The sequence below is a fragment of the Gopherus flavomarginatus genome, chromosome 2 (genome assembly GCF_025201925.1).
Source record: "Gopherus flavomarginatus isolate rGopFla2 chromosome 2, rGopFla2.mat.asm, whole genome shotgun sequence".
Taxonomy (NCBI): Eukaryota; Metazoa; Chordata; order Testudines; family Testudinidae; genus Gopherus; species Gopherus flavomarginatus.
This window is the reverse complement of record NC_066618.1, coordinates 274,989,103-275,015,033: the sequence shown is the minus strand read 5'-3', so window position 1 is coordinate 275,015,033 and position 25,931 is coordinate 274,989,103. Positions and strand designations below refer to the sequence as shown.

The 25,931-nt window shown below is 43.1% G+C and overlaps 1 protein-coding gene and 1 long non-coding RNA gene across 2 annotated transcripts; one reads left to right on the top strand and one right to left on the bottom strand.

Moving 5' to 3' along the window:
• Positions 1 to 12,993: 12,993 nt before the first annotated feature.
• UTP23 (UTP23 small subunit processome component) lies at positions 12,994 to 23,681 on the bottom strand. Its single transcript, XM_050941321.1, has 3 exons — positions 23,325 to 23,681; positions 14,766 to 14,940; positions 12,994 to 13,929 (listed from the first exon to the last, which is right to left on the bottom strand). The coding sequence occupies exons 1-3, from the start codon at positions 23,510 to 23,512 to the stop codon at positions 13,549 to 13,551; spliced, it is 744 nt and encodes a 247-aa protein (XP_050797278.1). The 5' UTR covers positions 23,513 to 23,681; the 3' UTR covers positions 12,994 to 13,548.
• A 175-nt stretch (positions 23,682 to 23,856) lies between these two features.
• LOC127045430 (uncharacterized) lies at positions 23,857 to 25,726 on the top strand. Its single transcript, XR_007772700.1, has 2 exons — positions 23,857 to 24,189; positions 25,532 to 25,726. It is a non-coding gene; the product is annotated as an uncharacterized LOC127045430 (long non-coding RNA).
• Positions 25,727 to 25,931: the final 205 nt, after the last annotated feature.

The window sequence follows — 25,931 nt, the reverse complement described above, 5'->3', positions numbered from 1 at the left end:
TTCTATGTTTCTGCCATGAGCACCTGCTGGAGCAATTCACCATGTAGATTTGATTTACATTAAGGTAACATGAATAAGATTGCTCCTGGAGGTAGTGTATGCAGGGCACTGAACCACATGCTGGGTCACACTAGTTCTGCAGGCCTTGGCTACACTTGCAGGTGTGCAGCACTGGAAGTTACAGCTGTCTTCATATATCTGCGTAGGGAAAGCGCTGAAGTGTGGCCACACTGACGGCTACCAGTGCTACAGTGTGGCCACATTTGCAGCATTTGCAGCACTGTTGGGATTGGTGCATTATGGGCAGCTATCCCACAGAGCACCTCATCCCATTTTGGCGCCGTGGGTTGTGGGAAGGGGGTGGAGGCTGTGGGTCATTCTGCTTCCTGTCCCAATGCCCCGTGATGTATCGCTTCACATCTCAGCAATCCCTGTTTTTTCATTCACATTTGGCGCCATCTTGACTCTCTCAACGGTTTCTGTGCAGTGCAATTTCTGTGGGAAATGGAGCCCGAACTGCTGAGGAGTATGCTGATGAGTCTCGCCAGCACATCACATTTAGCAGTTGAGCTATTCCTTCTGATCCAAAGTGATGAGGAGTCCGAGGATGATAGCTAGTAGCCAGACGCGTATGACACTAAATTGCTTCTGGCATTCACGGAAATGCTCAGCACTGCGGAACGCCGCTTTTGGGCTCAGGAAATAAGCACTGAGTGGTGGAATCACATTGTCATGGAAGTCTGGGATGACGAGCAGCGGCTGCAGAACTTTTGGATGAGAAAAGCCACTTTCATGGGACTGTGTGCTGAGCTCGCCTCCACCCTGCTGCGCAAGGACACGAGATTGAAAGCTGCCGTGCCGGTGGAGAAGCGGGTGGCTATTGCAGTCTGGAAGCTGGCAACTCCAGACAGCTACTGATCGGTTGGGAACGAGTTTGGAGTGGGAAAGTCGACCGCTGGAATCGTTTTGATGCAAGTTTGCAGGGCCATTAATCGCATCCTGCTAAGAAGAACCGTGACTCTGGGGAACGTGCAGGACATTGTGCATGGCTTTGCACAAATGGGTTTCCCTAACTGTGGAGGGGCGATAAATGGGACGCATATTCCTATTCTGGCACCACCCCATAGCATCTGAGTACATTAATCGGAAGGGGTATTTCTCTACGGTTCTCCAGGCGCTTGTGGATCACCGTGGGCATTTCATTGACGTTAACACAGGCTGGCCTGGAAGGGTGCATGATGCACGCATCTTTTGGAACACTGGCCTGTTCAGGAAGCTGCAGGCAGGGACTTTTTTCCCAGACCGGAAGATAGCAGTAGGGGACGTTGAAATGCCCACTGTGATCCTTGGAGACCCCGCTTACCCGTTAATGCCTTGGCTCATGAAACCGTATACAGGGAAGCTTGACAGGAGTAAGGAACGGTTCAACTACAGGCTGAGCCGGTGCAGAATGACTGTGGAGTGTGCTTTTGGCCGTTTAAAGGGGCGCTGGAGATCTCTGTATGGGAAGCTAGACATGAGGGAAAGCAGCATCCCTGTGGTTATATCCACATGCTGTACCCTCCATAATATTTGTGAAGGGAAGGGTGAAACATTCAGTCAGGCATGGACCTCTGAGGTTCAATGCCTGGAGGCTGAATTTGCACAGCCAGAGAGCAGGGCTGCTAGAGAGGCCCAGCACAGGGCTGCAAGGATTAGGGATACCTTGAGGGAGGAATTTGAGGCTGAAAACCAACAGTAATGTTCGGTGCTTTGCACAGGAGTGAAGTGCAGTGGTTACAATGTTAGTAGGAATCTGTTTTTCCTAAGCTGATTTGCAGTGCCTGTTTCTTTCCTGGGCTAAGATATCTTTTTACTTTCTGCAATAGTAAAGACTGTTTTCAAAGCCAAGAATTCATTTATTGAAAAGAAAATAACTTTATTGACAGACACACAACATTTTGGGAACCACCATTTGGGGTGGTGAACTGTACAGTCACAGGTTTGAATATGTCATGTCTGGAGTGCTGTGCAATGACTGCTGCACTTCAGGATGCCTATACTGCATGGTGATGGGGGTTGAGTGCAGAGGGTAAGGGTCGTAGTTCTCAAGGTTGGTTGGTGAACGTACAGGTGTTGGAGGCAGCTGGTGATGCTAAGAACCTGGATGCTGGGGAAGGGGGTTTTGAGCTGACACGGGCACAAGTGAAAGAGCTTTGAGATGGCGGGGGGAGCCGGCACGGTAGTGCTCTGCCTGAATGTCTACGAGCACCTGGATAGAGTCCTCTTGGTGCGCCAGGATGCTTATCAGCTGCTTTGTGCTTTTCTTCCTGGCTCCTGCATTTCTCTGGTGGATCCAGCTTTCCTTTTCCCTCCAGTCCTGCAGTTTTTGATTCCCTCTGGCAGAGTGATCCATAACTGCTTTCAGCATGTCTTCTTTGCTTTTTCGCGGCTTCTTCCGGAGGTTTTGGAGTCTTTCAGCTGTTGATAACACGGGCATCCAAGAAGTCAAGGTTGCTTGTAGAAAGGCAAAAGAGGCAACAGTTAACAGAGACAGCATTGTTTATATTTCAGACAGTTATTCCCACACAGTGAAGGAGTTTACAGTCTTCACAATAGCATAATTTTCCCATACTAAAAAGAGCGCACATAACCCACAGGAGCCCCGAAATGGTGAGTAAAGGGGACTGATTGCTTCTGGGCTGTACTGGGTTTTCTGTGCATTGGGGAAAGCAAACAGCTGCAGGGGGCACCTACACTGAACAGTCTCCCAACATTTTCCACAGGAGTTGATCCTGGAAGATATATCGCTGCTGCGGGTCACCTGGGAAGAGCGGAGGGTCTTCTACAGCAATGCAGATTTCGCCCTGGCCCTTATGCAGCTTGCCTGTGTACAGCAATGGTCCCCCAACCCTTCGCGGCACAGTGGTGTGGACGCATTAGCCTGACTGGGACAAGGACCACAGTGGCTCTCCCAATAAAATTGCGCAAGCACATTATCCACGCTCTGGCTGAAACTTTTGAAGAGATTACTGAGGCCGATTACTGCGACGTGATAGACCACATCAATGGACTATTCCACATCTAGGCATGCATGCATGCAGCCCTAACCCTCCCTCCTCTCCCGAAACATTTCCATCCTGAAAATACAAGCTGCTTACTGGTAACCTGCTCCTCTGCTTGTCCTTCACCAAGTACTGGCTGCTGCGACTGGCTACCTTCCTCCTGGCTTGAGAAGAGCTCCTGACTGCATGCTTCCTGGGACTCTGGGGTGTCTCCCCCCATCCCAGTACCCTCACTCTCAGTTTCCTCCTCCCCCGCCTCCTCCTCCTCCTCTACCTCTGCCTCTCCCCCTGCTCTGAAGTGTCCATCATGGTCCTCGGATTGGCAGTGGGGTCACCCTCAAGTATCGCGTCCAGCTCTTTGTAAAAATGGCAGGTCGTGGGGGCAGCACCAGAGCGACAGTTTCCCTCACGGGCTTTGCAATAGGCACTCCGCAGCTCCTTCACTTTAACCCTGCACTGCAGCGCGTCCCAGTCATGACCCCTTTCCAGCATGGCCCTTGATATCTGCCCATAGGTATCGTAATTCCTACGGCTGGAGCGCAGCTGGGACTGCACAGCTTCCTCCCCCCAAACACTGATGAGGTCCAGCAACTCGCCATTGCTCCATGCTGGGGCTCGTTTGGCACGTGGAGCCATGGTCACCTGGAAAGATTCACTGATTGCACTCCACACCTGGCTGAGCAAACAGGAAGGGGATTTTTTAAATTCCTGGGGCATTTAAAGGGCGAGTCACCTGAGGCCAGGGCAGTAGAGTTCGAACTGATGAGCAGAGTGGCTGAACAGGCATTTTGGGATACTTCCAAATACCTCTGGAGGCCAATAACAGCGCTTTCGGTGGCCACACTGGCAGTGCGGCGCTGCATCAACAGCGCTGCAGTCATTATTCCCAAGGCAGAGGTAGAGTACAGCCAGCACTGTATCCAGGGAGATACAGCGCTGGATGTGCCTTGCAAGTGTGGACGGTGTGTGAGTTGCAGCGCTGTAAAGCCACCACCAGCGCTGCAACTCTCCAGTGTAGCCAAGCCCGCAGAGGAGGGATTTGGCTGAGAATCTGCTAATGTGGCAAGTTATATTGAATTGGAAAGTCACAAGGACTAGAAATGTTTTTGTATTAACAAAACTGACATTCTGTGGGAGCTGGTGGGTCATGAGAGACGTGCCTGTCATGGGATTCTACTACGCACTTGCGCTGATGTGGAAACTGAGAGGTTAATGTGACTTTCTCAAGTCTGCTGAAGAAGACAGTATGAGAAATGTGCACTCCATTCCTCACACTCCCTGCAAGCTCAGCCATTTCTCACCTCACATCCAGTCACTTTCCTATGCTACTACACAGATTTTACCTTTTCCCTTTGTGACAGGGAGTCAGAGTGCAACATAGATAGTGGGACCACTGAGCCCTCCCAAACCCACCAACCTGGTCTGCCTCTCACTCTGTGATGCCGATGGCAAGCTAAAAACCTCCTATAGGCACTGTACTTACACAGCCATCCACAGGCAGGGATACACCCAACTGAGTTATATGAATAATCTCCCAGTCACATATGAACCATAAGAACAAAAGAACATAAGAATACTGGGTCAGACCAAAGGTCCATCTAGCCCAGTATCCTGTCTTCTAACAGTGGCCAATGCCAGGTGCCCCAGAGGGAACAAACAGAACAGGTAATCATTGAGTGTTCCATCCTGTCACCCATTCCCAGATAATGGTAAACAGAGGCTAGGGACACCAGCCCTGCCCATCCTGGCTAATACCAATTGATGGACCTATCCACCATGAATTTATCTAGTCCTTTTTTGAACCCTGTTATATTCTTAGCTTTCATAATATCTTCTGGCAAGGAATTCCACAGGTTGATTGTGCATTGTGTGAAGAAATACTTCCTTTTGTTTGTTTTAAGTGTTTCATTTGATGACCCCTAGTTCTTGTGTTATGAGGATTAAATAACTATTCCTTATTTACTTTCTTCACACCAGTCATGATTTTATAGACCTCTATCATATCCCCCCGTTAGTCATCTCTTTTCTAAGTAGAGAAGTCCCAAACTTACTAATCTTTCTCCGTATGGAAGCTGTTCTTAGCTGTAATAATTGTGTTGCCCTTTTCTGAACCTTTTCCTATTCCAATATTTTTTTTTTGAGATGGGGCGACCACATCTGTACGCAGTATTCAAGATGTGGGCATACCATGGATTGATATAGAGGAAATATGATATTTTCTGTCTTATTATCTATCCTTTTTTTTAATGATTCCCAACATTCTCTTAGTTTTTGACTGCTGCTGCACAGTGAGTGAATGTTTTCAGAGAACTATGCACAATGACTTCAAGATCTCTCTCTTGAGCGCTAACAGCTAATTTAGACCACATCATTTCCTGTGTATAGGGATTATGTTTTCCAATGTGCATTACTTTGCATTTATCAACTTTGAATTTCATCTGCCATTTTGTTGTTCTGTCACTCAGTTTTGTGAGATCCCTTTGTAGCTCTTTGCAGTCTGCTTTGGACTTAACTATCTTGAGTAGCAGCAAAGAGTCCTGTGGCACCTTATAGACTAACAGGTGTATTGGAGCATGAGCTTTCGTGGGTGAATACCCACTATCTTGAGTAGTTTTGTATCACCAGCAAATTTTGCCACATCACTTTCTATCCTTTTTTCCAGATCATTTATGAATATGTTTAATAGGACTGGTCCCAGTAAAGACCCCTGGGGGACACTACTGTTTACTTCTCTCCATTCTGAAAACGATTTATTCCTGCCCTTTGTTTCCTATCTTTTAACCAGTTACTGATCCATGAGAGAACCTTTCCTTTTATCCCATCACAGTTTACTTTGCTTAAGAGCCTTTGATGAGGGACCTTGTCAAAGGCTTTCTGAAAATCTAAGTACTGAATCCACTGGATCCCCTTTGTCCACATGTTTGTTGATCCCCTCAAATAATTAGTGGGTATGTAGTAGATTAGTGAGGTATGATTTCCCTTTACAAAAACCATGTTGACTCTTCCCTAGCAAGTTATATTCACCTATGTTTCTGACAATTCGGTTCTTTACTGTAGTTTCAACTAGTTTGCCTGGTACTGAAGTCAAGCTTATTGGCCAGTAATTGCTGGCATCACCTCTGGAGCTCTTTTTAAAAATTGGTGTCACATTAGCTATCCTCTAGTCATCAATAAAGAGGCTCCAGCCAATTCCCCCAGCCTTGCACCCCAGAACTGTACTGTCTTGCACTGGTTAGAAGCTTGGCCAGTGTACGCTGCTTACCTAATTCACCACTCTGACAAAAAGGTAGTGGATGTGCAACTTCCCTTGTTAACCTGAGTTGAGATTTCCCAAGCACTACAACCAAAAACCACAGTTTTCAATAAAATATAAAACAGATTTATTAACTACAGAAAGGTAGATTTTAAGTGATTATAAGTAAGGCTGTGAGTTTGTCATGGAGGTCATGGAAATCTCAGATTCCATGACTTTCTGTGACCTACATGACTTCTTCAGCAGCCAGTGCACCAGGCTCTGGGGCAGCTCAGGCATCCCCTGTGCCATTCACACTGGCCACTGCTGGGGCAGTCTTGGGTCACTGCACCTTTCCCCCCATCCCCCCACCAGCAGCAGAGCTTGGGTGCAGGAGGGGGCAGGGGGCTGGGGCATGGCATGGGGTGAGGTGGGCTCTGGATGGCACTTTTTGCTGGGGGGCTCCCTGGAAGCGGTGACATCCTTCTCGCTCAGCTCCTAGGCAGAGGCGTAGCCAGGCAGCCCTGTGCACTGCCTCCACCAGGAGCACTGGCTTCACAGCTCCCATTGGCTGGGAATCGTGGGGCTCCTGAACAACCCCCTCCTCCGAAGTTTTAATTTTTAGTAAAAGTCATGGACAGGTCATGGTCCATAAATGTTTGTTTACTGCCCATAACCTGTTTGCGACTTTTACTAAAAATACCTGTGACTAAAATGTAGCCTTAACTATACATGGTAGGCATAAAGGTCAGAGATAGTTGCCTTAAGAAAATGAAAAATAAACATGCATTCTAAATCCTAAACTTTTAGTCTAAGCAAGAGTTGAATCAAACAATGTCTCAGCCTAAGATATGGTACAAGCAGGTTACAGTTCCTCCATACACAGGCTGGGACTCCCTTCCAGTCTGGGGCCACTCCTCCCTTGTTCAAAATCTTTGTCATCCAGACCTTCTTTGAGGTGTTGAGGTGGGAGAGGGGGAAAAGAGGCCAGATGATAATGTCACTGTCTCTCTTGTATATTTTCTTCCAGCTTGCTGGTAAGATCCTTGCTGTGACATGGGAGTTAGGCAGCCCCCATTGGTCACGCAGTCTCCATTGGCTTTGTGGTCTCACTGAGAATTCTCTGGGATGGCCTTTGGGAGGGTGGATTCCCTTCAATGGGCCATCAGCACATCAGCAATTAGGGTGACCAGATTTCCCGATTTTATAGGGACAGTCCTGATATTCAGAGCTTTTTCATATATAGGTGCCTAATACAGCCTGTCCTGATTTTTCACATTTGCTATCTAATCACCCTAGCTGCAACTGAAAGACTGGCTGTGGGCATCTCCCAACCTCACAGCACATTTCAGTAACACATATAGCAATGCTTCATAACTTCACATACAATGATAGTACATACAATCCAACAGGGTATTAATGTTCAACAGATGAAGACTTTTAAAATGCTACCTCTCAAGGCATACTCTGTACTAAACATATCATAATCATATCACCATGATGAATATGGGGATTCCAGGGTGATACTTTGACGTACAGAAAAGGAACAGGTTTAAAAATTTTATAGATGATAAAAAAAAAAGGGAACAGTACAGAGTTTAAGCGTAAAAGTTTCTGTTTATCAGGGAATAACATACAGATTATCAAGGAGTGCAAAGTTCAGTTTAAGATCGGATGGCGTAAGGAATACATAATCTGCACTATCCTCAATTGGGGGTAAAAGGTTAACGGGTCAAAGTACAGACATTGAGATATGAGGGTATGTTGTTCATATAATGGCTATGTTCGGGTGTGGAGTATAATGAGTGGATATGATGATGAGGATGGATTGATCCTCATTTGGCGAGATTTAACATTCAGTGAGTTTATGGTTCCAGTTCATATGGTCCTTTCTTTTGTTACACCCTTTGTTACCCTTTTCTTATGCCCTTCTTTTGTTTTTAACCCATATCACCTCTTTTTTGTTGTTTGTCTTTCTCTGAGCTCTTTATTGTTTTAGATCGAAGCCTTTTTGCCAGCATTATTTATATGTTTTTTTCCATTCACACAGTCCAATTGTATGCTTTTTGTAAATTTTAGATTAAGGCAAATATCAAAACAAGCAAGTAAAAGGAAAATCACTAGGAGAGAACACAATTTGTCTCTTGCGTAGCATAATGCAGCAACTCTGCCTTTCAAAAAGACTGACTGTTTCTACAGTTCGCAGAGTTCGTAGGGATATAAATATATCGTTCAAATTAAATAAAGACATAATCGTTACCAAAATGCATCACACATCCTTCCCCCACAGAAATTGGTGGTTTTAGCCCCAGTTCTAGAGGTATATCTTCTATCACTTCTAACACACTTGATACTGAAGCCTTACTTTCTGTCAGTTTCACTATGTGCAATGCAGTCTTCCTCCCTGTAAAGTACAGCCCTGCTCTTGGCTCTTATATGCTCATTTCCCCCATATATATGGCTGCTTCCTGTGAGATATGCTTGCACAGAGGTATACAGTACAGTAGCTTGTGAAACGGTGATAGGAAAGATGCTAGACGAATACAAATTGCATTGTTTTTATGCACTTCATTTTTAGCAGCCAACAAGAGTGTTCAGGAATCTACCCAAAGAAGCTACAGTTGATCAAGAAATCATTTGCAGAACACCAGGACAAGAGAAAACAAATGAACAGGAGCTCTGGACTTTCTTTTTATTTTCATGGATCCAAAGAAATACATAGCTGGGGAACAAATTATCGAATCCAACCAGAATGTATTTATTCTTCTAGTCATAGCACATTCAGATTTATTTTAATGATTCATAAACATTTCAGGTTCCAGTAGCTCCTGATTAACTCATCTATTCAGTGTTGTCAACTGATGCTAGGGAATGATTTATCGTACAATACCAGATCACACCAACGTATAAATTCAGCCAATTGAATTGGCAGGCTGTCTTGGTAAATATGTTCTGCTGCCTGGAGATGAGAATGCTTTGTCCAAAATTCAGTATTAATGACCTGCTGACTGCAGCTGAAATACTGTTGTTTTATTCCCCTATTAATCTGTTCAAGATGTAATACATGGCGTCCTAAAACTTCGGTTCCTTGTTTCCACTCTTTCAGATTTAATTACAGTACCTGCTCAAGAAAGGGATTTAAACCTTACTTCTGAGACAAGAAGAAATCCTTCACTCCTCTTTGTGGTGTCTACAGCTTTGAGAATAATGACATGCTGCCTGAGACATGCTGTGACAGAACAATCCTAACACCAAATCTTTATTATAAGATACAGTTGGGACCCTATCGATGTTACAGGCATAAGCAAGTCCACTAAGCCACATAAGACTGATCACACTCAGTGCTGGTGGGATATACTTAGATCATTGCCTTGGACAGTCAAAGGCTTTTTAGCCCAGTTACAGCTGTACACTGAGGCATTGTGAATTTTAACCATAATGTAACTGGATTACTTGTAGATGAGGTGTAAATCTCCAAGACCTACTTCTTTTAAAATTCTGTCTGAGTTTGCATGAAAACGATAACACCACATGATCTGACCAGCTGTAGCACTTCCTGGGAGAGCAGGATCACCCAAGCCAGCTAAACCAGGAGTTCCATTCTGAAACAGGGTATGTCAGCTGCTTCACAGCTGAAATTTTTCTTTTTCTATTGTGGACACCTTCTACAGGCTAGGGCTAGATCCACATAAGGATTTAGGTGTTTCACTGCTCGGTGGGTGCAGTGCCTAACTTTTAGGTGCCACACTGCCCAGTGAAATCCACAGCCCTGAGTCAGACTCCCAGGTTCCTTATACAATGCATAAGGAAAGCTAGATACCCAAGAATGGAACTCACAAAAACCAGCACGCTGAGCAGGAGCCAGTAGGAAATGCTGAAGAGAGGATAAGCCTAAGCATTCACTGGAGTAAGGAGACTGTAATCTGGGTGTTCCACGAGTGGTCTATAGAGTCACTGGGCTATAGAGGAATTCTCACTTTATCTGACCCAAACATATTTAAATAGTTATACACAGTGGAACAGCTTAAACAGGAGAGATTGAGGGCAGTGAGACTACACGCTATGCCGACAGGAGAGTGCTCGTCCATAGGCATAATTATTCAACCTCAGTGAGAAGCATAAGCTATGTTAGTGGGAGAGCATCTCCCGCTGACATAGCGCCGGTGTGGACAGTGCAGCTTGTGTTGCTGGGAGAGGGAAAGTTTTGTCACACTCCTGAGCGACGTAAGTTAGATCAACTAGAGTGATAGCGTAGGCCTGCCCTGAGAGTGACCTGCTCCAGAAAACCCCATAGCCCAGCCATTGGTGCACTTTCCTAGGAGCCAGGTGAACTTCAAATTACTTCTTTGCATCAGGCAGAGTGTGGAATCAAACCCTGGTCTTCCCACATCCTGTGGGAGTGTTTTAACCACTGGGCTAAAAGTTATAAACACGGCACTTCCTCCAACTCCAGAAGGGTCACAGACGTGGCAGTAGGTGAGTAGCTTCCTTTCAGCTGTGGGGCTTAGGCCATAACTCTCTCCTCAGCTTTTCCTATTGGTTAGCTTACACAGCTCCTTGCTCAGCCTACTGGCATTTGTGAATCCCATTCTTAAGACACCTAACTCCCCCCATGCATTCTATAGGGAGCCTGGGCACCTAACTCAGATTGTGGACTTCATTGGGTGGCAAAGTGCCTAAAGCTCCCTTTGTGGAGCTAACCCAGGCTCTCTAATGCTGCACATCCATTTTCAAACCCAACCTGTTAACTTCCCTATGGCAGCAACAAGTGCTAAGTTGTATGAAAAAGATACTAAGGAGACAATGAAAATAATTACCTTTAATATTGTTATGGTTGGAGTCAAGAGGTGGCATTGTTACAGTCTTACCCTTTTTTTCTTAGTCTCAGAGCTTTAGTCTTGAAGAAACGGTGGTAGTGCTGTTAGTTTAGTGATGCAGACTCTTTGAGGGGAAGCTGTTGCACACCCCAAGCTTGCTCTCTGCTTTAATCTAACTAGAGTCAATTCTCTGGGCAGTTACTTCCTAGTGATCAGGCATTGGCTCTGGATTAATCATATAGAGGTGATTGCCTTGGTGCTGCTTGTGACCACCTCTGTAAAAGGACTGGTGTGAAGAGCATGAACACACAAGTCACATTGAGAAGATGCCCAGACTCCTCATTGATAGGACACTAACTACAGAGGAGCAGCATGATTGGTGTGACTTAACTGTTACATCCCCATTTGTAACTACACTACTTTCTGCAGGCAAGGCTTTTTCACCATTAGTATCAAAGCTACCTTTGCTGCCCCATTCTCCAGCAGCCACTGCACAGGGTGGTTGTCCTGTATGAATGTAGACTTGAATGATGTGGTGAAGCCATGCTATTATAGGCAGTTTTGCATATCTACCATAGTCTACCATTGTAGTTGTATGCTAAGTATTTAGCCCACATTTCCTGGCATTCCTCTCATGAGCAGTGGGTTGTGGGAAATTTCTATAAACCTGAGATCCTTAGGGAACTACAGAAGGAAGGGGTCAAAGTCCCATAAGGCCATGAGAGCTATTACCACTTTTGAGGCACTTAATCAAGTAAAAGACAAGTGCACTTAGAACACAAAAACTTAATTCTGCCCTCATACTTCCCTGTGGGAAAACACCACATTTATATATTACACCTGTACGGCTTTCTAGCAGCCATGTTAATATTGCATAAGTTTTGCAACTGTGAGAAATAGTGTTATTGTATAGGAAAGTACATTTTATCTACAGATGAGACTCTGCTAGTAAAATAGTGAATGGTGATGTGTAGGGGATAAAATACATTTTAAATAGATATCTTAGCTGCTTTTATGGGATTGTGGTGTGGAGGAAGGGGGTGTTCCCCTTAGCATCCTTAACTGGTTTTAAAATTTTCCCTCTTTATAGGAATTACACTGTGATTGGGCAGAGGCAGTCTGAACAGATCAAAAATCACACAATTTCCATCTACATATTATAGTGCATCCTTCTTCACTGTATGACAGGATCTACAGAATAGACTTGCCAGTTTCACTTTACTGTCTCCATGTCTCCTGACACAGGCAAGCTTGTGCAGGAAACAGAACAAGATGCAGAAGTGCCGGATTATGTTTTTTTCAAGCTCCCTCAACAGCCTGATTTTATTCTGTTTATAACCGTACAAAATGGCAGAGGCAGACTGCAAAAGATACAGCCCTCACCACTGCCAACTAGCCAAGTGTTTCACAGCTCCAGCTTGGATGCGCCATACTATGAACCACCTCACTTCTCTTGTGTGGCACTATGTTTCAGCATGACCAAGTTGCACACTTGCTCCTACCATTTCTCCTGTGCCTAAGTGACCTATTCAGGCACTGGTACTGTCCAGGAAAACAGTCAAAAGGTAGGCTGACCCCTTGTAGGGAGTTGGGCATAACCTGTTACTAACTAGCTGCCTCCCAAGTGGTGAGACAAAGAGACCAATGAGCAGGTCAACTGAGGGGAGAGGTGCAAGGAGTAGGAAAGTCTCCTGCAGGAGGTGCTGGGTCAGGGAAAAGACCTGGAAGGAAACTAGCCACACTAGCCAGGTGGAAGACTAGCAGGGGGTATACATCCTGCATAGGTAGCAGCCTTCTAAGGCAGAGGCCTCAGGAGAATCCAGGTGGTTTGTCCATCTTGATTTAACTTGAACTGCGTTTGAGTTTCAACAATAAATGTACCTACAGAAAAAGCAATGAATACTGACATTAGAAGAAGCTTTACTGAACGCACAGGCCTGGAAATTGAACATTGGCTTACATGAGAGTGGGAAATCCAGGCATGGTCTGATGCAGTTTGAGGAGATCCTGTTTTAACACCTTACAGGAAAATTCATAAAACTCATTTACACTTCCTCCTTAGGTCCCAGCTAAGGCAGAGCCAGGAATAATATACACACAATTTGTACATGTGAGCGCAGTTGTGTGCACAGAGAAATAATAAATAATAATAAAAGTCCCACTACTTGGGGCACTCCAGATACCAGATTTTGCAACATAACAGCTCTCCAATTTCTCAGTGAGGGCAGACTTGTGGTTATAGTGGGGGAAAAATGTTTTGTAGTTATCTGATTAATAAAGAGCAAGGTATATTATTGGGATGATATAAATATACAAAGGTGGTGAAAGTTACAATGAAGAATATAATATTTCATAAAAATAAACACTTATTTTCATATTAGAATTGTAAGAATTTTTTTTTCTTTGCACAAAGTTCAAGCTGTATTCAGGTCCAGTACAGTTTATATGGGCGGCTTTATGCTTTCACACTCAGGTGCACAGACACTGCCTTTGCTTCTGATTTAGCTCGGTTTCGTTTTCTTTTTCGTTTCTTCTTAGTAGCGGAAGGCTGTTGGGTCTCCTGCACCTTTTTCCTTTTCTTCAGGCAGCTGAGAGGATTGGGGCCACCTGCCCTCTTACGTTTTCTTCTGTTTTCAGACTCCTTTACTAGTCCCTGTTCTTCTTTAAGATGCTCAATACTTTGTTTCTGGTGCTCTGGAACAAGCTGATTTGCCTGCATGGCTTGAACAAATGCCAGTGATTTCGGAGAAGGTTTGTCCAGCACCATAGTGTTCTGAATAATAAAGAGAAGAGGAACTCCAGCCTTTTTCTTCACTTTTGTTGCCAAATCCTGGTCCTGTCAAAATCAAACACATCAGTCAATATTTTGGAATGGACCAAACATTCAATTCAAATACAACTACTTTTAAAACAAAGACAGATACATTCTATAAAAAAAGTCACTATCAGGGATATGGATGATGGAAATTTACCTCCTACCTTTGTGGACAGAAAAAAAATGTGTTTAGAACAGGTAAACAGGTAATTGCCCTAGTAATATGCAAAAGAGGTAAATGTTCTAATAGAAGATGCTATATAAGATTCTAGCAAACCATCTTATTTTCACGTAATGCAGAATATAAAACAGATTCAGATTCAAATACATAAAAGTGCTAGTGTATGCACGTAAAGTCACAATAATAGACTTAATTACAATGTCTTATCTGCACCCAGGTTTCAACAGCACTTGCCAGTTTAAATATCATTTTCTATTTAAAAAAGATGAACCAAAATCTATTCCAAATGTCCAGTTTAGCATTTTAATAAAAATGCTAACACAGACTGGTGGACATGCAATCAGGGCACATACAATCTTTTTGTTCCCATTCATCAAGCAAAAATCACATCTGCTGCTTGTTTTTTTAAAATGGTCATTCTGTTTTAGGGAGCTGACTACAGTAACAGCTAATCATTCACTTGTGCTGACAAAACTGGTAACTTTGCATGCAACCTACAATTTTCCCATTTTGTAATTTGCATGTAAAGTTACTTGTCTTGGGCATGCAAGTCTTATAAATTTAGTCCCAACAAACCATATAAATCTCATGTTCATAGTTGACAGAATTCCTAATACTTAGGAATCAGAGAATAGATTTAGGAAGTATGGCTTAACTTTATTTCAAAATGTATTACCTGCGTAGCAATGAAATAGTGATGAGGATTACCCTCTTCAGTCATGGACAATAGACATGCTGAGCCACCCACTGGATCTTTGAAGTGGGAACAGTTTCGAACTTGAAATCTTTGGGCAATTAGCTTTGCTCCATAAAGTTCCTTCCCCAATGCCTCCAATTCTTTTAAAACACATCTAAAGAGCAAAAATAAGAGTGATTTACTGGAAGAAAATAACTACTTGCACAACTGTTGTATACAACTGCAAAGATATTTTAAATTTTGAATTCTCAAAAATGCTTGATTCTAGCTGAACATTTTCTGATCAGGCTCTCTGCTTGTCACACAGTGCCCAATAATCTGAACGAAATAACAGTTTATCTCACTTCAGCAAATGCTCAATAGTTCTAAACAAGACTGACCAGTAACATTTGAAATATTAAATAGGGACAATTCAATGGCAGTGTCAACTCCTCATACTCTTATTTATGTTTATACAACTGCTTCAATTGCTAGACAAATATATTACCACATTAAAAAATGTATGTCAATATAATTATGGCCACTACAAAGAAATTCAAATTTCTTAAGACTGTGAGCCCTTTGGGTAGAGGACTGTCTCTTCCTAGATGTTTAGACACCACCTAGCACACAGACCACTACCATAACACAACTAAAAATAACATGCAATGGTGCCAACTGCTTTATTTACTGTATGTGGTATTAATTTATGCCTTCATGTGTATGACCATTGAGTTGCTAAGAGACCTCAACTCTGACTGGCATGACACAGAAAAACAGGCACTGGGATGTCTGATGTGCAATCAGTTTGATTACTATTTTGCAGGTTCACAACTACAGGTGCTCAGCAGAAACATTCTCTGGGATTTACATATTAAAGGGGCATGTGGGGCGATGAAAATCAGGGTCTCTGTAAAGTACAGACAGCTTGACAGGGCTTGGGAAGGGTCTAGAGCCCTACAACACTATCTGGGGTTTCTTCAGAGACATGTGTATTCAGATGGGTATATGTGGATAGTCATATTCACATCTTCCAACGATAATGCCATTTCAACCATAATTACACCATTGCTAGGGCAATGCTTTGATCCACTCAGTTATACCATTAAGAAAATGAAACTCCTTTTTGTTTTCTCTCATACCCCAAAAGTTCACTGCATACTCTTTCAGAAAATTTTAAGAGTGCATCTATTTCGTCTAACAAAGCAATCCTGAAGCAAAGCAGCATGATGGAACAAAACCAATTAATAATGCTGCTGGTTAGCCTGGTCTTTAGTTTCTGTGTTGCCATTGTTACGTACAATGATATACTAAAAATCTCTCTCTCTATTTTTTAAAAGTTCAACATTTTCCCACTGCACATGGTTAAAAAATGAAGGGAAACTGAAGAAAGCAGATGATGATGGTGAAGAGGTGGTAGATTTCAACTCTGTGGACATGGGGAACATGAAAGGATCTATCAAATGAACGTAAACTGAATCACTGCTTTCAACCTGAAGTGAAGAGACAGAATATGCCAAACTATTTCTACTCAGCACAATGCTAAAATCTAGGTTGGCCTGCTCTGTGCTACATGACTGTCACTGCTGATTTATTTGCAATAAAGTGGAAGGAAAAGCAGTTCGACAGACATGCATCAATGTAAGAGGCAGTTGTTTGTCTGTACTTCCACCAGCTTGCAAAGTAAAGGATTCTTTTTGGAACAGGTGTTCCTGGTTGAAAGCAAAGATGGGTTGGGACAAACCAAAAAAATCCACTACCTAGGCATCAAAACACAATTCCTTTTTGTTCATTATACTTACTTCCTTTTCAAAGCAACCATGATGTTTTTTTTTTTTTTTTTTTTATTTTTTTTAAAGTCACCCATGCAACTACCATTGTACATCATATCTTGCATTGAACTCTGGTAATATCACAGTAAGTCAGGGGCTCTTCTGCCTGATGAAGCTTGAGAAGTTCTGCTGTTGAAATAACTATTGGAGTATGAAAATGACTAAGGTTACACATATGCTGCAAGACCAACCATGTCAGGGGACCTAGTTACAACAGTCGTTCCTCAACATGGCTAAAACATGATTCCATCTTTGAAAGTAAGCAGAGTGAAAAACATGTGTTACCATGCCCTTGAGGGTATATCTACAAAGCTGTGCCTTCTGAAGTCTAAGGATAGGATTTTCAAAGGGTGCTGAGTTAGTTTCCCAGATACCACTGAATTTCAAGTTAAGTTCTTTGAAAATCCCAGCCTAAAGAAATAAAACAAGCTGTGCACTAGGTGAGTACTGGATTTAATTGTAACATAATTGCAATCAACCTTCCACAGGACTATTTCAAAATATGTAACTTATTATTAGGGCTGATTAAAGAGGATAAAACATTTAAAATATCTTATTCAATGAATTTCACCAGTATTTGTTGCCTAATATATTCACTGAACAGTATTTAACCAGCACCACAGGTGGGTGAATTCACTGCTGGTAAATAAGAATAAACTTACAAACATTATTCTACCAGTCCTACTTACTGCATCTCCTTTTATCTTTTTCTCTTTCTGACACATTTCCTATTCTCATATATATATTCTTCTTCCTTTTTACTAATTTATCCCATCAACCTGCCCAACCCTCTCACTCAATGAGACTTTCATCAGATGCCCAATATCCAGAGGTCTGAACCTGCTGGTCAAAGGACAATAGGGAAAGGTAGAGAGGCTCCACTGACTTAGGACAATGCCTGGTGAGAAGCACACCATCTTTCCCAGATACTGGGGAAGCAGATGACACAGGGTGCTCTCCCTGAGGCCAGCTTGGGGGCACCAACATCCAATTCCGGTGCTGCTGGACGGGAATCGGCTTTCTCTCCTTACCTCCTCTTGCCCCTGCCCACGGATACCATGGGAAATAGCAAAGGTTACCATTGCTGCATCATGTGGATGCTGGGGAAAAAGAGGGAGTCATCTCTGAGCAAAACCCCTACTCCAAGTACCTCTCCAAGCACACAGTTCCATCCCAAGGGGAACTGATCTGCTTCTGGGCAGTTTCACTGTGGTGAAGCTGGTTGGAGTCAGGTCATAAGAACACAAGAATGGCCATACTGGGTCAGACCAATGGTCCTTCTAGCTCAGTATCCTGTCTTTTGACAAGTATCAGAGGGGTAGCCGTGTTAGTCTGGATCTGTAAAAGCAGCAAAGAATCCTGTGGCACCTTATTGACTAACAGACGTTCTGGAGCATGAGCTTTCGTGGGTGAATACCCACTTCTTCAGATGCATCTGAAGAAGTGGGTATTCACCCACGAAAGCTCATGCTCCAAAACATCTGTTAGTCTATAAGGTGCCACAGGATTCTTTGCTGTCTTTTGACAGTGACCAGTGCCAGATGCTTCAGAGAGAGTGAACAGAACAGGGCAATTTATCAAGTAATCCATCCTAAGTTGCCCAGACCCAGCTTCTAGCAGTCACAGGTTTACACAGATCCAGAACATGGTGCTGCATCCCTGACCATTTTGGCTAATAGCCATTGATGAGCCTGGAACTCCTAGAATTTGACATGCCTGCGTGTAACCCCAGAACTTGACAGTACTTCAGTCAGCCACTGCTAGCTGAAAACCAAATACCACAGAGTTAGGAATAATCTTACACTCTGAAAGGCAAGGCCATTCAGCTGCATTTTTGCAGTTTTTCTAATCAGAATGAGATAGAGTTAATGTATCATAAGAATGGAAGGAATGTTTGAACAGTTGACGTTGGTTAAGTGTCTGGTATATAAATTTATTGTTATAACTAAAAATGCTTTAATAATAAAAAATAAGTAGGTTGCTAGAACTAAAAAAATTGGTAACCCCCCAGGGGTTACCATGATGACCCACCAGGAGTCACTATAAGTCATGTGTTTTAAGTTAGCTATACAAAAAAAAAAAAAAAAAAAATTAAAGCACTCCATGAAAGCTTTTTTTGGGGCAAAAATCTAGCACCTTTAAACTACCCAGCAACTGGACAGAAGGATGGCCTCCAGAAGGGTGGTTGCTGATTCCTCAAAACCGTTTCAGACTTTGACTAAATATAAATGTTTAAAATGCTCTAACCTTACTGCTACAGCATGTGCGTGAGCTCGTTTAAAATCTAATAAAAATAATTTTAGTTAAAAGCACTCTTATTTATGCCAATCATATATCAAACAATACTGGGTCAGACCAAAGGTCCATCTAGCCCAGTATTCTGTCTACCAACAATGGCCAATGAATGAACAGAACAGGTAATCATCAAGTGATCCATCCTGTCGCCCATTCCCAGCTTCTGGCAAACAGAGGCTAGGGACTCAAGCCCTGCCCATCCTGGCTAATAGCCATTGATGGACCTATCCTTCATGAACTTTTCTAGTTCTTTTCTGAATCCTGCTATAGTCTTGGCCTTCACAACATCCTCTGGCAAGGAGTTTCACAGGTTGACTGTGCGTTGTGTGAAGAAATACTTCCTTTTGTTTGTTTTAAACCTGCTGCTTATTAATTTCATATGGCGGTCCCTAGTTCTTGTTTTATAAGAAGGAGTAAACAGCACTTCCATATTTACTTTCTCCACACCAGTCATGATTTTACAGATGTCCACCATAATCCCCGCTTTGTCATCTGTTTTCCAAACTGAAAAGTCCCAGTCTTATTAACCTCTCCTCCTACAGCAGCTGTTCCATACCCCTAATAATTTTTGCTGCCCTTTTCTGAACCTTTTGAAAGTCCAATACATCTTTTTTGAGATGGGGTGACCACATCTGCACACAGTAATTAAGGATTCATACAGAGGCAATATGATATTTTCTGTCTTATTATCTATCCCTTTCTTAATGATTCCCAATATTTTTGACTGCCGCTGCACAATGAGTGGCTGTTATCAGAGAACTATGCACAAGACTCCAAGATCTCTTTCTTGAGTGGTAACAGTTAATTTAGACCCCATCATTTTTTATATATATGTATAGTTTGGATGATATTTTCCAATGTGCAATACTTTGCATTTATCAACGCTGAATTTCATCTGCCATTTTGTTGCCCAGTCACTCAGTTTTGAGAGATCCTTTTGTAGCTCTGCGCAGTCTGTCTGGGACTTAACTATCTTGAGTAGTTTTGTATCATCAAATTTTGCCACCTCACTATTTACCCCTTTTTCTCAATCATTTATGAATATGTTGAATAGGACTGTGCCCAGTACAGACTCTTGGGGGACACTACTATTTACCTGTCTCCATTCTGAAAACTGACTATTTATTCCCATCCTTTGTTTCCTATCTTTTAATCTATTACCGATCCATGAGAGAACCTTCCTTCTTATCACGACTGCTTACTTTGCTTAAGAGCCTTTGGTGAGAGATCCTGTCAAAGGCTTTCTGAAAACCTAAGTACACTATATCCACTGGATCCCCCTTGTCCACATGCTTGGTGATCCCCTGAAAGAATTCCAGTAGATTGATGAGGCACAACTTCCCTTTACAAAAATCATGTTGACTATTCACCAACAAATTATGTTTATCTACGTATCTGACAATTTTGTTCTTATCTGCCCAGTACTGAAGTCAGGCTTACTGGCCAGTAATTACCAGGGCCACCTCTGGACCCCTTTTTAAAAATTGGTGTCACATTAGCTATCCTCCAGTCATTTGGTACAGAAGCTGATTTAAATGATGGGCTACAGACGACAATTAGTAGTCCTGCAATTTCACATTTGAGTTCCTTCAGAACTCTTGGGTGAATACCATCTGGTCCTGGTGACTTATTACTGTTTAGTTAATCAATTTGTTCCAAAACCTCCTCTAATGACATCTCAATCTGGGACAGTTCCTCAGATTTGTGACCTGAAAAGAATGGCTCAGGTTTGGGAATCTCCATCACATCCTCAACCGTGAAGACCAACGCAAAGAAATCATTTAGTTTCTCCACAATGGCCTTACTATCCTTGAGTGCTCCTTTAGCATCTCAATAGTCCAATGGCCTCACTGGTTGTTAAGCAGTCTTCCTGCTTCTGATGTACTTAAAAAAAAATAGCAAAAAAATTGTTGAGTCTTTGGCTAGGTGTTCTTCAAATTCCTTTTTGATCTTCCTAATTATATTTTTACACTTTATTTGCCAGAGTTTATGCTCCTTTCTATTTTCCTCACTAGGATTTCGCTTCCACTTTTTAAAGGATGCCTTTTTTCCCTCTCACGACTTCTTCAAATTTCTTATTTAGCCATGGTGGCTCTTTTTTGGTTCTGTTTTTTTAAATAAATCTATGTTCACAAGTTATTCCTATCACTGCCTTAAAAAAAAAAAAAAAACACAAAAAACCCTGCTAATTAAATGACCGCTGCTTTGGGTTCCAAAAACCCTAAACCCATCCATGAATTTACTAATTCTCTTTTGAACCAAGTTATATTTTTGGCCTTCATAACACTCCCTGGCAATGAGTTCCACAGCTAACTGAGCATTGTCTGAAGTACTTCCTTATGTTTGTTTTAAATTTGCTGCCTATTAATTTAATTGGGTGACCCCGCGGTCTGTGTGTTAGATAAACAACACTTCCCATTTCTTCACACTATTCATGATTTTATACCTCTCTATATTATTCCCCTTTGCTTGTCTTTTTTCAAAGTTGAACAGTCCCAGTCTTTTTAATCTCTCCTCATATGGAAGCTCTTCCATAGCCTGAATATTTTTTTTTTTTGGCATCTCTCTGTACTTTTTCCAATTCTAATCTCTCTCTTTTCAGATGGGGCAATGAGAACTGCAGGCAATATTCTAGGTGCGGGCAGAAAATGGATTTATATAGTGGCATTATGATATTTTCTGTCTTATTATCTCTCTCTTTCTTAATGGTTCCTAACTTTGTCAGTTTTTGACTCCAGCTGCACATTGAGCAGATGTTTTCAGAGAACTTATTCACGACTCCAAGATTTATTTCTTGAGTGGTAACAGCTAATTTAGATTCCATCATTTTGTATATAAATAGGACTGTTTGTCAATGTGAATTACTTTGCATTTATCTACATTGAATTTCACCTGCCAGTTTCTTGCCCAATCATCCAGTTTTATGAGATCCATTTGTAACCCTTCACAATCTGCTTTGGACTTAACTATCTTGAGTAGTTTTGTACTATCTACAAACTTTGCCACCTCACTGTTAACCTCCTTTTCAAAATAATTTATGAATATGTTCAATGACACTGGTTCCAGTACAGATCCCTGAGGGACACCATTACTTATTTCTCCCCACTGTGAAAATTGATCATTTACTCCAATCATTTGTTTCCTATCTTAGAATCATAGAACTGGAAGGAACCTTGAGATGCCATCTAGTCCAGTCCCCTGCACTCAAGGCAGGACTAAGTATTATCTAGACTATCCCTGACAGGTGTTTGTCCAACCTGCTCTTAAAAACCCCCAATAATGGAGATTCTACGACTTCCCTATGCAATTTATTCCCGTGCTTAACCACTATGACAGTAAGGAATGTTTTTTCCTAATGTCCAACCTAAACCGCCCTTGCTGCAATTTAAGCCCACTGCTTCTTGTCCTATCCTGAGATTAAGAACAATTTTTCACCCTCCTCCTTGTAACAACCTTTTAAGTACTTGAAAACTGCTATGCCTCCCCGCCAGTCTTCTCTTCTCCAGACTAACCAAACCCAGTTTTTTCAATCCTCCCTCATAGGTCATGTTTTCTAGACCTTTAATCATTTTTGCTGCTCTTCTCTGGACTTTCTCCAATCTGTCCACATCTTTCCTGAAATGTGGTGCCCAGAACTGGACACAATACTTCAGTTGAGGGCTAATCAGCGTGGAGTAGAGTGGAAGAATTATTTCTTGTGTCTTGCTTATAATATTCTTACTAATACATTCCTGAATTATGTTTGTTTTGCAACTGCATTACACTGCTGACTCATTTAGCTTGTGATTGACTATGACCCCCAGATCCCTTTCTGCAGTACTCCTTCCTAGGCAGTCATTTCCCATTTTGTTTGTGTACAATTGATTGGTCCTTCCTAATAGGAATACTTTGCATTTGTCCTTACTGAATTCCATCTTATTTACTTCAGACCATTTCTTCAGTTTGTCCAGATCATTTAAAATTTTAATCTTATCCTCCAAAGCACTTGCAATTCCTCCCAGCTTGCTATCCTCCACAAACTTAATGGTATAGAGAGTACACTTATAATCTAAATAATATTTTAAACAGTTACTGATCCATGAAATGACCTTGGCTTAAGATCCTTTGGGTGAGGGCACTTGTCAAAGACTTTTTGATAATCCACAATCACTATAGCAAATGGATAACCCTTGTCCACTTTTGCTGACCCCCCCCCCCACCAATGAATTCTAATCGATTGGTGGGATTGATTTCCTGTTACAAAAGCCATGTTGCCTCATCCCCATCAAGCCATGCCCATCTATGTGTCTGATAATTCTGATCTTCATTACACTTTCAGCCAATTTGCCTGGTACTGAAGTTAGATTAAGAGGCCTGTAACTGCCAGGATCCCCTTTGAAGGCTGGTCACGTGACAGCTTGCGCCGCGCCCCCCACCCCGCGCAGCCACTGACCGGGTGGTGCAGAGCTGCGTGGCCCCAGCCAGGTAGCCGGGCAGCTGGTCGCGGATCTGGATCTTGTTGCGCAGCGCGGCCTGGCAGAAAGTCCCGTCCAGCAGCACCTGGAAGGGCTCCCGGAAGCCGAAGTTGTTCTTGTAGAAGCTCATATGTTTCTTAGCGTGTTTCTGCCGCGTGATCTTCATGGCGAGAGCGGAGCTGCCGGGGCAACGGTCACAGCGACTGCGCACGCGGCACTGAACGGCGGTTGTCGGCTGCCCCGGATCCGGAAACTCCCAGGCATGTGCCCGGCAAGCGGCAGCAGGAAGCGGGGCAGAGGCCGGAGCGTCTAGCGAGGGGCGCGGCTAATGACGCGCGCGGTCGAGAGCCGGAACCAGACTGCGAAGCCAAGCCACGCCCGCTAGTGGGCGCGCGACCCGCTCATCGCGTCACCAGCACGCGGTCTCGTGCGGGGCTGGGTTGGGCTCGTGCTGGCCGCTGCGCCTGCGCCGCTGCCCTACAGCCGAGCGCTGACCGCCAGGGAGGTTGGGGCGTGCGTCACCCCCACCCCCGCGAGAGCCGACTGGGAGCCTGACCCGCCCCCCCGCCACGGGCCAGTGAGGGGCCGGCCCTCGTTACCCTCACCATTCCCCCCCGGTCCCCGGGGAGAGGCCAGCCTGAGGCCACGCTGCGCCAGCCCTGCTGGGAGGGAAGCACAAATTTCGATCTGCTGAATGTTTCAAAGCTTGAGAAAAAAATTTCATCCCAGATGGGGCCAAAAAATAAAAACCTCAAAATGTCTGGCTGGAGAGACATTCCAAATAGACGTCTTTGGGAAGAGCTGAAATGGAAGTTTTCTGCCTGCAAGGAGAAGGTGACTTTGGTAAGAGCCCTGCAGGCAGGTGGCCTGAGGACCATCATTTCAGTTTTCCTGATGGAAAATTGAAAATTTCTCTCACATCCATGCAAATTTTCACTCACATCCATGCAGGGACCAAGCACTTGTCACACCCTTTCAAAGGCTGAGCACACACCGCATGCTCTCAGGAGCTCAGCAATACCACAGATATCTGATGAGGGACTGCCCTACCACATGCTAAGCTAATGTTTTCTGTGCTTGGCAAGCAGTGAGTTTGCCCCTCACTCTCTAATTTTAATGGTCTCATTCATTGGTCTAGCTACCCTTTTGCCTTTACAAAACCTGGTTTCAAATCCTGATTGGACACAAGTGTCATCAGTTCTGTGGTCTCATTTTAGCCTTTAGTGAGCTTTTGTCCACATCAGAAAAATACTAGACAATTTTGCCCAATTTAGCATCACAGATAGTTACAGTTCCAGAGAATCTTAGCATTAGCATGGGTGCTGTATGTTTGCAGAGCTTCTTTAGAGAAGTTTGTGCGTTGCCTGTCCACTTGCTTGGTTGTGGTCAATACAACATTCCTTCAATTGCACAAAATTAACCCAAGTTTACAAGAAAAAATGTTTTATATTCAAAGTTCTTATGTAAGCTTTACCTTCTTTTGCAATGACACATTGAAATAGAGGAGTTTTCTATTTAATATTGGAAGATAACTCATTAAGAAGGGTAAGGATGGAAGATTGCATTTAAGGAATTCCTGCTTGTTTGCTAGAGTTGTTGTGACATTAGCCATTTGCCAATTAGGAAAACTGAACTGTATGTCTGTATATTAGGCAAACAAGTGAAAGTGATGTCTTCCCAATAGATAAATTATAACTAAGGACACCTGCTTCCTAGAGGAAAAACAGTGGGGGATGTCTCTGTGCCAGGGACAACTGTAATGCAGGCAGGAATTGGGAGATGACTGCTAGTTAGTGCATAGTACTGTTTGCTCTTTCACGAAGAGAGGTTGATCCCATGAAAGATTACGGCACCCACCTTTCTCTAATATCCTGGGACCAACACAGCTACAACACTGCAAACAAGTTGCTCTTAGGTCATTTTAGTAATGGTGTGAGTGTGATGATGATCTCTTTGGTAGAAATAGACAGCCCTTTGCCACTGCACATTTGGTCCTGGGAATCATCAGCTACTCAGCAGAACCCACAATGATTGCAGTTGTAGTCAAGTGATACAGATAAATGAGATCCAGACAGTTACGGACTCTGAAGATCAGAAACATCATCTGCAATTGGATTGGAGCCATTGCAGAGTGCGGTATACTGTTATGATGATGTGCTCTCTCCAGTTTCTCTCTCCAATGTAGGTGGGAACTGCATCATTACAGACCATTTGCAGCTTTTGTATAGCCCTTCTGGTCAGTATGTTGAGCATGTCCAGAGGACTAGTCTGGAAGTTACAAAAGCGTGGATTACCAGAGCCTGTCATCTTCACTTCAGAGAAGAGTAACTTTTAATACTGTAACAAATGGGAGAAAATAAATATTTTCCTCTTTTTTGCAGTTTGGTTATTCGTTGTGTTGGACAGTACTTTGTGTCTAGACAGATTCACAGTTTTCCTTCTAAAATCAGTTAGTCAGTTCCTCTTAGTCAGTTCCTCCTGTTATTTGTGTAGGTCTTTCACATTGCAAAAATTTTAAAAAAATAAGATGTGAGCTGCAGGGGGCTGTGCCTGCAGACGGTCAACATAAACAAAATGTCTCATGG